We start from the raw sequence: 12,505 nt of genomic DNA, 5'->3' as shown, positions 1-12,505 counted from the left end.
GTGCACCACTCTCTGCTAGTGCACTCATTAGTCTTTTCCCCATCTCTGCTCCTCTGCTTTCCCACTCCCTGTCCTCTCAACCTTCCCCCCCCCCCCCCCCCCCCCCCATTCCCCAGCCTCTGGATGGTGCACCTGGTAGCCTTGTCCTGCCATGATCTAGTCCCTATCACTCTGCCAAGCTGCACTAACTTCTCTCCCAACCAACTGTACCCTGCTATCTCTTTCCCTTCCCTGCCCCACTCGGGATTGCTGCTTTGCGATGCAACACTGTTGCATTCTGGCCAAGAAGTGTTCGTGTGTGTGTGTGGTGTGCTTGCTTGTGTGCGTGTTTTCCATTATGAACCAGGCTTCGGCCAAAAGCTCAGAGTCGAAAAATATTTTTGCTGTGCCTGTCCGCAACTCAGTGTGTTGTTTTACGGTGAGTAGCAATTTATCCTTTTCGTAATATTGATGTTTATGTAAACTATTCATCCAGAATTGGAGAAAGAGCCCTTAGTGACTTCCAACAATCTTATTACATACTTTCAAACCTTTTCAAAAAGTTTTCTCAATGGTATCCCACACAGAATAATGAAAGGAAAAAATGTTTATCGCTTTCTGTGTATTTGCTGTTCATGCAGTAAAACTTTAGTATTGAGCATGACATTTTAATTTATTACTTACTGCTAACTCTATTAACAACACACAGTGCATGTAGTATACACATACTCCAATGAGAGCACTTGCGAAATTATTTCATTGTCAATGTATAGTTCAGGAGATATGTCATAAAGATCGAGATATGTGAAAACATAGTTTCAAACCTTAAATTGTTACACATCCCTGAATGTCCATGGGATCTTCAGAACATTACATATGAATCAGTTACTGACAGCTGTGCCATTGCAGCTTCAGTTCTACCTGATCTGTCTTGTGCCTTCCATTTTTAAAAATTTTTTTTTACCATCATGTTTGAATGATTTCTTGTTCTTACAAGCTTAGTTGAATCAGTGTACACTACAGGGCTGTGTGTTGATCAAACTTCATACACAGATTTCCAGCTGTGCCACAGGTCAGTGTGTTTCAACCATTTATACAAATCTAGACAGATATTAAATATGCTGAACTCTTGCAGTTATTTACCTATGATTTCAACACAGGTGCATTGAATTTTTTTTAACAGCTACTCCATAATGGAGACATGACAAATTAGGAATGTAATTAAAACAAAAGATTCACTACTTCAGTTTCTGTCATTTATAGTCACACATGTTGGTACAGTGTAGTCTCCTAATTCAGTTTATTGTTCTCCATACCAGACTGCTTTTGTTATTGAGTGGGCCACACACAAACTTATACAACTCATACTACGGGAGGAGACATAAATGAATATTAAAAGCAAAAAACATATGTACATATTCTTTGTTCCAAATTGTTGAAGTTAGAACACAGTGCTACGTTTATTTTGGAGGAATGGAAGATAGTGAAAGTTACTAGCATGACACCTGAATCCACATCCCTCCTCACACCAGGAACCTCCAGCACTCCTACTTTATACCTACTCCCCAAACCCAGCCCCACAGGGCTAGTGGATGATTTTCACTAGCTACATAGAATGGAAGGTACTTTCACAGCAGGATGGAGTGTTTCCACCTTTTAACACTTTCGAGGCAGTTCCTTGTTATACATTACGCAATTTTTGGATTAGTCATGACATTACCATTACCAGGCCACCAAGATCTCACTAGACCTAATACATTACGAGTTTTCTGTATGATGTCAGATGAAGACAGATTTATTAGAGAGTTTAAAGGGCTTCATCACAGTATAGTGCATTTGCATTATACTGTAATCAAGGCCATTAAAATTTATAATAAATAATGCAGATAGCTCTTATCTCCCTCACCTGACAATGTCGGGCCTTATGAAGACAGATTTGTGTAGAAGAAATTGGGATGCATGACATTAACTGTTACGTTGCTTCATATACACAGATACTGTAATAAGGAATGTAGAGACACACATTGATGGTTAAATGATTATTGTTATTTGTTTAAAACTTTATTTCGAATGTTGGGCATATATAGTAAACTGTTGTGATTTTGTAACCTGTTAAGTAAATAAACTGTGGTAATAACACAAAAAGAATATACAGAAAGAAATAACAAAACCATTTATGATGATAATAATAATAATGGAGATTCCGGAATGAAACCATGCATAAAAGGGAAACATGCATACAACCCTTCAGACCATGATCCTATCATACAAGTCCAGCATGACCTCTAGCAGCTGCTGAAGGCCTTAGGTCCATCCTAAAACATGACACCTGAATCGGCCTCCCTCCTCACACCAGCAACCTCCAGCACACCTACCTTTTACCTACTCTCCAAACCCAAACCCACAGGGCTCTCTACTGGTTGTCTTATTGTGGCTGGCTGCAAGGCTTCTATAAAACAAACCTCTACCTTTTGTTGATCAACACCTCCAAAGTATTTTGTGTAACCTCTTATCCTACATTCAAGACACTGCTCACTAAGCTTCATCACCTTTCCACAGTTAATTTACCATTATAACCAGGCCCTCTGTTTGCCACTGTGCACGCAAAGTCCTTTTACACCAGCATTCCCCATGCCCATCGGCTTGTGGCCATGGAACACTACCTTCTCAAATGTCCTGGTACCAAACCTATCACCTCTTTCCTAATCCTTCTAGCCAACTACACCCTGACCCACAATTAATTCACTTTAAAGGCCAAATTTATAAGTGAATCCAGAGTTCTGCCATGGGTAGTCACATGGCACCATCTTAAGCAAACTTACGTGTCGATCTGGAGGAATCCTTCCTATCCAGTCAATACCTGAAACCACTTGTCTTGTTCAGATACATTGACATTTTCATGATCTGGACTTGTGGCAAGGACAACTTCACGCATTTCTCCACAACCTCAACACCTACTGCCAGATCAGCGTACCAGGTCCTTCTCAGCCTGACAAACCACCTTCCCAGATTTCGATCTCTACCTCTCAGATGGCTCTGTAAATGTGTCTGTGCAGGTAAAGTGCAACAACCCCCAACAGTACCTCCACTTTCCCACCTGACACCCATTCCTTGCCAAAAAGTGTCTTCCACACAGCATCTCCATTTGTGGATGGCACTCATCTACAGTGGAGAGCAGGAGTTGTTTAAATATGCCAATATTGTTACCAGAGCCTTTGACAGAAAAATATCCAATCCAGCTCATCAATAAACAGATCTTCTCTGACGTCTCCTCTGTCACTTGTAAACTGTTAACCAGCCACTGACTAGCCTCCTGTTGCCACACTGACCTTGAAAATCTCAGCCACATCCATCACCAGGGCTTTGACTACCCCTCCTTATGCCCTTTGAAACTTGCTCAAGGAAGTTATTTATGGAAATTTTTGATGACACATATTAATAAAATTTCTTGTGGTCACCTATTTCAATATTTTGCTGATTTGGACCTGCAAGACAGGATTAAATAACAGTAATGTAATAGTAGTTTATGGACTTATGTCCCCTTAGTTGTTTGTATGCTGAAAGGGAGCTGTGGTTTTCTTCCATACTACCCAAATCACTTGGAATAATTCCACACTGAACTGTTGTATTAACTCCTCTTAATACAGTAACTCATGACATCCTATCACAATAACTGTCACAGTCTTCAAAATATATTATGGTGACTGACTTCTTTACATCTTAGTTCGGACAAGATTCAGGTAACAGTTCATTAGCTTTTTGCTTGACACACAGTTTGCACTGTTGTTATAACAACCCTTTTCTTTATGGCTGCAAAACTACGAGAAACAGCAGATGGAGACACTAACTCACCATTCCATCTTGTAAGCCTGATGCACCCTTGTCTTTCATAATACCTGCTCATATTGCAAACCGTTCCTCCCACAACTTTCTTCAAATCTCACAACCATCCTCCATCGTTATGAAGGCTTAAGGAATGTGACATATCCTTTTATCAAAATTGACATAGCACATTACATATACTCCTCATTGATATGAAATACGTCACAAAGGTTTTCCTGCTTATCCAAAACAACTTGCAATTCATTGAATGCATATTAACATAACACTAATGCTAAGCTGGTGGCAATACTGTTATACTTCTCAAGTAACGGGAGGAAGAAGTTACAGGCAGAGCACCTTGTTAAAAAAACATTGGTTCATCTGGGTCTGGTTTGTAGCTCCATGTAAGGACCCCTTGGCAGGGTAATGGTGAAGACCTCAATGCAGTGGCATCATAGTCTTTCGGAATGTAGAAGCTGGCAGAAGAGGCACCTTTCTCTTTGGGTACATAAAGATAGCAAGTAGCAACTGTATGCCAGAGGGGCAGCTACAGAAAGCGTCTGCACAGCCATTTTGGCAACCTACTGTCTACGAGGAAAGTAACAGGATACTACCATGTTAAATTCCCAAGCAGGATATGGTACGTCTTCATGTGAAAGAGTCCAAAGTTAAAACTTCCCTCACTCTGATCTCTGGCAGGGGAACACATTGTGAGGCTACACGTGTGAAAGGAAGGAGGAGAGATAGAAGGAAGGAATGGTAAGGATTGACATATGAAATTTCTGCAAACTGCTACAAGCAGGAAAATTAGAAAATGCAAAGCAGGACATGAAAAAGAACAGATTTAGACGTGTTTGGCATGTACGACGTTAGATGGGGACAGAATGGAGATATAGAAAGTAGAGAATGTAAGCTTTTGTATTAGGGGGAAACTAAAGAGTGGTGAAAACTGAGTTGGAATATTGATAGGACAGAAACTGAGAAATGAGGTAATGAATCTGCAATATATTGATGGAAGATTGATCGTAATATGACTACATTGTAGTTCAAAAGATGTTGTTAATACATATATGTGTGCCAACCAGCCAGCATAGAGTCGAGGGAGGTGGAAGAATATTATGAGAAAATTCAAGAACTTATCGAGAAAGAAATTCCTGCATTATCATTATGGGGGATTGGAATGCAGTGGTGGGTGAAGAGAGAGAGAACCATATGGTAGGAAAATTTTGGTTAGGGATAAAAAGTGAGAGAGGTCAGCCAATTAGCTTCTGTAAAGAAAACTCGCTAGTAGTGAGTTACACATTACGTGAAAATAACAAAAGATGTTAGGCATAGATCTCAAATTTGAATAGAGAAAGGCGTCAGTTGTACTACATCCTAATACAGAAAGGTTTGGGAACTGTCTGAAGAATGCCAAGTCTTACCCAGGAGCAGACAAATTCAGACCACAACCTTGTAATGAGGGAAACACAAGTGAAGTTGAAGAAAGTGTGGAGTGAGGAAGCAAAAGTAAGATTAAACTTAGGAGATACTCAAGGAGGTAGGTAAATGCTTCAGAGTTGGGAGACAGTTTTATGGAAAAATGGGAAGAGGTGAATTTGAAGAATATGTAAATGACAAATGGATAAAAATAAGGACTAGTGGATTCTGCAAAAGAAGTTCTAGGAATTAGTGTGTGCAAAAGTATCAGGAAAGAATGGATAATGGAAAACATCTTGGAAAAAGGGAGAAAGTGAAAAATGAAGGAGGGAAGAAGAGGTGCAGGGAACTGGAAAATGAATTAAGAAAAGAAAGAGGGATGAAAGAGAAGTGTGAGGAAATAGAGAAAATGGAGAGAGGGGATCATATGAAATGATGTACAAATTGGCTAGGGAGATGGTTTCTGAAAGTGAAAGAAGGAAGAGGAATATGGAAATAGAAAGAATAAATGGTAGATTAGCTGAAGAATAATAGAGGTTTTGAGCAGGTTGCAAGAATATATAGAATGTCTGTGTAAAATAGATCAAATACTAAGTGAATTCAAGATTGAAGAGAAGGAATATGTCCGAAAAGATGGAAGGGGGTGCAGCATCTTGGAAGCAGAAGTAGGAAAAGCACTGGTGGAGATGAAGAACCAGAAGTTACATGGGATCGATAACTCGCTGTCAGAGGTGTTGAAGAGTTTGGGAAATGATAATGAAGGAAAGAGTGTGCCTGTGTAATGAGGTACATGACAAAGGGGAATTGCCTGACATTTTTCTTGCAGTGGTAATGACACCAGTTGAGAAAAAGAGAAATACCAAAAAACGTGAAGAGCATAGGACTAGGAGTCTAATTTCTCATGCAGGTAAAATATTGCTGAGAATGTTGAATGGCAAGTTGGATAGGCGGATTGAGGAGGAACAGTTTGGATTTAGAAGAGGAAAAAGAACAAGAGGTGTTATTGGCCTGTGAGAATCATAGGGAAAGATGTGTTCAGAAAGGTAGAGAAAGTGATGCTGTTTTTTGATTGGGAAAAAGCTTTTGACATAGTACATAACTGATTGATGCTTTGAAGATGAAAGATGTAGATTAGGAGGAGAGATGACTGGTACAGAATCTATATTTACAATAGAAAGTAAGAATAAGGATTGGAAATGAACTGTCAGGAGGAAGCAGAACTGGAAGGGTCATTAGAGAAGGTTGTTGTATCTCTCTTTTACTGTTCAACTTAAATCAAAGAGATTACTGCGAAAGGCTCTCAGGTGGAAAAAATAAGTGTATGTGTTGGCGAAAAGAGAACAAAAAGTATTAGATTTGCCAATGACATGGTATTAGTGGCAGAAAGTAAATGAACTGTATAAAAGATCTGAATGAAGAGAGAGAGAGAGAGAGAGAGAGAGAGAGAGAGAGAGAGAGAGTGTGTGTGTGTGTGTGTGTGTGTGTGTGTAATATGGGATGAGAATCAGTACAGCAAAAACAGAGTGTATGGCGATCAGCAAATAGAAGAGACACAAATATTAAGTGGTTGTTATCCAAGTAAGAGCATTTAAATACCTTGGAAGCATGATTGCTGGAGACTTGAGATGCCTTCAGGAGGTGAAAACTCGCAACACTATACTGAAGGATCATTCAGTAGAAAGAAATTATTATGTGGCAAACCAGATAAAGGTCTGTGGAAAAGACTAGCCAAGTGTTTTGTCTGGAGTGTAATTGAGAGGATAAGCTGGAGGGAATGAGTGGGCAACAAGTGTTCGAAAGGCTTCATGAGAGGAGAAGACTGCTGCAGCCTATAAGAGAAAGGAGAAATAATCTTATGAGACATTCATTAAAATGGAAATGCTTGCAAATGGAAGCTTTGGAAAGTCTAGTTTTTGAGAGAATTTTGAGAGGAAGGAGCAGATAAAAGATGATAGACACAAATAGGAAAGCGGAAATTAAGTGCATGTGAAGAGGATGGCAGAATGCAGGAGAGTATGGAGTTACCATGTGAAAACCTGCCTATGGGGAGAAAACACGACGTCAACGATGACATTTTCTTATTGATATAACACTGTGTAAAGCCATGCATATAACTTTCATTTATGTCCACAGACAGAGCGTGGATCTCCTGCTTACTAACATCATTAGAACATTCTTTCGCAGCTTTGTATTTTTAGGTGTCTTACCTCCAGAACACCTGTTTTAAGTATTTTTTTCTTTGAATCTTTGTTTTATAATATATCCTACAGTCTCTTCCTTTCGATTAAATCTATGACTTTTTCATAAAAAATTATTTGATTCCTTAAACTCTCTCTCTCTCTCTCTCTCTCTCTCTCTCTCTCTCTATATATATATATATATATATATATATATATATATATATATATATATATATATATATAATTTGTTTAGTCGGTTCCGACTCTTCGTGACCCCATGAACCAAATCGCGCCACTTTTTCCTGTCTTGCACTTTCTCCCGTAGACCTTCCAGGTTGGAACACATTGCTTCTGTGATGCCATCGATCCATCTCATCTTCTGACGTCCTCTTCTTCTAGTTCCTTCAGTCTTCCCCAGCATTAATGTTTTTTCCAGCGAGGCATGCCTTCGCATTGTGTGTCCAAAGTAGGTCAGCTTTTGTTTTAACATTAGACCTTCCAGGGAGAAATCTGGTTTTATTTGCTCCAATATTGATCTGTTGGTTCTCTTTGCAGCCCATGGAACTCTTAAGAAGTTTCCTCCAACACACAATTCGAAAGAGTCAATTCTTCGCTGTTCAGCCTTTCTAATGGTCCAGGTCTCACATCCATACATCACAACTGGAAAGACCATAGCCCTCACAATACAGATCTTTGTTGCTAGTGTTATATCTCTGGACCTTATAACCTTGTCAAGGTTTGACATCGCCTGTCTACCGAGCAACAGGCGTCTCCGGATTTCATGGCTGTAGTCGCCATCAGCAGAGATCTGGGAACAAAAATAACTGAATGTGGTCACTACCTCCATGGTTTCTCCTGCTATATCCCGTGAATTGGTAGGTGTAGTTGCCATAATTTTCGTTTTCTTCACATTCAGCCTAAGACCGGCCTTTGCACTTTCGTCTTTCACCTTCAGCAAGTGTGTTCTCAATTATTCTTCACTTTCTGCCAACAGGATCGTATCATCCGCGTACCTGAGGTTGTTTACATTTATTCCAGCTATTTTAATTCCTGTTTCTCCTTCATCTAGCCTCGCATTCCTCATAACATGTTCTGCATACAGATTGAATAAGTATGGTGACAGTATGCAGCCTTGCCGGACCCCTTTCTGAATCTTTATCCATTTTGTTGTTCCATACATAGTTCTCACCGTGGCTTCTTGGTCAAGGTATAAACTTCGTAGCAGATGAATGAGGTGATCTGGTACACCCATGTTTTTCAGTACATTCCATAATTTGTTGTGATCGACACAGTCAAAGGCTTTGGCGTAGTCAATAAAGCAGAGGTACACATCTCTCTGGAATTCTCTTGCTTTTTCCATAATCCACCGAATGTTAGCAATTTGATCTCTAGTTCCTCTTCCTTTCCTAAATCCAGCTTGTTCTTCTGGTAGCTCTCGATCTAGATATTGGCGAAGTCTATTTTGTAAGATTTTCAACATGACTTTGCTAGCATGTGAGATAAGTGCTATTGTTTGGTAGTCTGAGCTGAGCATCCCTTAGAACTTCTCTTCTTTGGAATGGGGATGAATACTGATCTTTTCCCGTCTTCTGGCCACTGCTGCGTGATCCATATTTTTTGACATATTGAGTGCAACACTTTCACTACATCCTTTCCAGTGACTTTAAACAATTCTGCTGGTATTTCATCATGTCCACTAATTTTGTTATCAGCCATATTTTCAAGGGCCCACTGGATTTCGCTCTCCAAAATATCTGGCTCTAGTTCTAAATTAACATTAACATCACCAGTAGGAGACCTGTCATTATGCGGTTCTCTCTTGTATAGGTCTTCTACATATTCTACCCATCTTTCCTTAACATCCTCTGCTTCACTCAGATCTTTCCTGTTTCTGTCTTGTATCATTCCAATTTTTGCCTGGAATTTTCCTTTAATTTCTCTAATTTTCTTATAAAGATCTCTTGTCTTCCCCATTCCGTAACTATCTTCAACTTCCTTGCACTGTTCATTAAAGAATATATTTTTATCTCTTCTATCTAATTTCTGAAAATCTTTATTTAATTCAAACATAGCTGATCTATCTCCCTTGATTTGTGCTTTCCTTTGTTCTTCTGCAACTTGCAGTGCCTCAACTGATAGCCATCTAGCCTTCTTGCTGTTCCTTTTCTTCGGAATGTTTTTCTCTGTGGCCTCCTTGACAGTATTAGCTACTTCTGTCCACATCTCTTGTGAGCTTTTGTTCTCCAGCTCTAATACATTAAATCTGTTTTGCAACTCTACAGTGTAGTGGGAGGGGTCGAATCTGCAAGTTGGGATACTTTTTGCTACATTCTGAAGTTTCAACCGAAATTTTGCAATCAGGAGCTCATGATGTGATCCACAGTCACTCCCAGGTCTTGTTGTAGCTGACTGAACCGCACTCTTCCACCTCTGATTACAAAGTATGTAATCAATTTGGTTCCGGTGTTGCCCATCTGGCGAAGTCCAGGTATATAGGCGACGTTTTGGTAGTTGAAACAGTGTATTAGTAATTATCAATGAATTTTCTGGCAGAATTCTAGGAGTATCTGTCCTGCTCCATTTGTTGTACCAAGACCATATTTCCCTGTTATACCTTCTACAGCTTGATTTCCCACTTTTGCATTCCAATCTTCAACTATGAAGACGATATCCTTTTTTGGTGTTGACAGTAGTAATTCTTGTAAATCTTCATAGAATTGGTCAATAATTTCCTTTTCAGCATCAGTTGTTGGCGCATAAACTTGAATTACTGTGATGTTGAGGGGCTGACCTTGAAGTCTGATGGACATCATTCTATCATTTTTATATTTGCATCCTATTACAGCTTTTCTCACTTTATCACTAACTATGAAGGCTACTCCATTACTTATGTTGTTATCGTGCCCAGAATAATACACCGTATGGCCATCCGAAGCAAATTCTCCCATGTCAGTCCACCTCATTTCACTTATTCTCAATATGTCGATGTTAATTTTCTCCATTTCTCTTTTCACTATGTCTTGTTTTCCTTGATACATGGATCTTACATTCCATGTTCCTATGCAGTGCTTCTCTTTGCACCATCTTACTCTTCGTGAAGCTCCTCTCAACCTGGTTCCCCCTGGAGATCCGATTGGGGAACTTGAAACTCTGGAACATTTTGAGCTGAGCGAAGCCATGGGGTTTTCTTGGGATAGTTCAGTGGTGGTTTCCCGTTGCCTTCCACTGTCCTCCCACTCCTATCTGCTCACCGACTCAGTTTCCCGCTGGGGTTGGTTACCCAACCTTTCGCTGAATTGCTCGCCTTAACAGGGGCACCATGTGTAGGTAGGAAGTTGGAGAATTGAGGTGCAGAGGCTGTGAGAACTCTCTTACTGAGTTTTTGGAATCGCGCATCACCCCCATTTTATGCCAGAGTCTCATGGTGTCTGCAGAGACTCCCCCAGGTCATTTCCTGGGCCCCCTTTAACAATACATCTTTCATTATCTTGGTCCTATAATTTATAAGTCCTAATTATGTAGGTATTTTATCTGTATTGACCACGTTAGGTTTAAACTCTGATTTCCTTGCGTTTTTATACCATACTTAATGCATAACATTATTGCGAAATTTGTGGAGAGCCTCTGCTTATATTCCTTTATTGTTATATTCTTAAACAGTCAATGAGTACCATTTCCCCTTTTTTTTTCAATCTGTAGGTTACTGTACTGTTGTTGCCATACCTTTGAGAACACATTTGAAGATAAATTAACAAGTTCATTTTACTTTTCCACTTTACGTTTGAATGTCCTTGATACACTTGGTTCTGTCACACTCAAGGAACTACATGATGCAAGGTAAGCATAACCTGCCATTGCCAACTGTGAATGTTGGACATCTATTATGTCAAGCATGTATGGAAATGCTTCTGTTGTAAATCACCATTACCCAGTTAAGTCTATTCGTACTCTGTCCATTTGGAGAATTATTCGTGAATGGGAACTACAGTTACACCAGTTTCGTTTGTGTGTAAGAACTGCATATACATTCTTCTGTGAGAGGATACTTCTCAATCACCTATCATCGTTATGAAGCTAGTGTCCTTCCAGACCTACTCCTGTAAAGTGATTTACCTAACCTAGGCAGAGGTCACATCTCATTTGTATTCATCTACCCTTTGCTCTCAAACACATCAATGATATGAGATACACTGCATCCCAAAAACCAATAATAACTGAAGTATTGTATCCTTTTTCGTATTAATTTATTTGAAGAAATTTCTATATGGAGTTTCAACTTCCCCTTGATGCTTGTAAACTGACATTTCCAAGCCCCTCTATAAACACACTTTCACCTGTACTTCCATTTGTGTTTTTATAAACATATAACCATTCCACTAACATACAGAAGGTCTCCTCACAATACTGTGCGGTAAATTTCTTATCCCTTTCATTTCTGTTTGATCATGTTGGTTTACTCATTAGTTCTATAACTTAAGATTGATATGTATTATGCTAATATTGAATGCTTGCTACCCAGATATTGTGTTATATGTCCTTGACATGTACGTATTGATCCTCTTCGTCCATTAAGGAGTCTATGAATATGAAATAATTGCTTCGTTTGATGTCTAATCGTGTGATACATAATTTATCGTGTCCAAAACAAAGCTTTGAGAATAAATTCATATTAAGTATATCTCCTCATTAATTATTCCCTTAATGCCTTTGTACAATGACCACAAATGTGATGCTTCCCTTTCTTGCTTAAGGACACTACATTCTCATTTTAAAACAGGTGACTATTCTGCTCATTCACATATGCACTCTCACAAGAGATAACAATATTGGTAGCGTTATTTTACTGCTGTGGCGCAAAACAGTTGCCTTGCCGAACTATGGCTTTTTTGTTTGCATATTAGCATGTATGAACTTGTTCACTTGTAGTATCCTACATCCTCTATAGAAGGTAACACGCTCAACCATTGTTCTCATAAAATTTACAGAAAGATACAAAATGTCTCACTGAAAACACAAATTAACCTTTCAACAAATAAAGGAAATTTTTGCAGAACATTTGCTATGTTTTATTATTGTGTGTGTGTGTGTGTGTGTGTGTGTGTGTG

At 39.2% G+C, this 12,505-nt stretch overlaps 1 protein-coding gene across 1 annotated transcript; it reads right to left on the bottom strand.

The window, feature by feature from the left end:
• Positions 1 to 9,890: 9,890 nt before the first annotated feature.
• LOC126176057 (craniofacial development protein 2-like) lies at positions 9,891 to 12,200 on the bottom strand. Its single transcript, XM_049923190.1, has one exon. It carries the CDS (start codon positions 10,577 to 10,579, stop codon positions 9,935 to 9,937), a length of 645 nt encoding a protein of 214 aa, XP_049779147.1. The 5' UTR covers positions 10,580 to 12,200; the 3' UTR covers positions 9,891 to 9,934.
• Positions 12,201 to 12,505: the final 305 nt, after the last annotated feature.

This window comes from Schistocerca cancellata, chromosome 3 (genome assembly GCF_023864275.1).
Source record: "Schistocerca cancellata isolate TAMUIC-IGC-003103 chromosome 3, iqSchCanc2.1, whole genome shotgun sequence".
NCBI classification, from domain to species: Eukaryota; Metazoa; Arthropoda; class Insecta; order Orthoptera; family Acrididae; genus Schistocerca; species Schistocerca cancellata.
The sequence above is the reverse complement of the archived record's forward strand: the minus strand, read 5'-3'. Positions and strand labels throughout refer to the sequence as shown.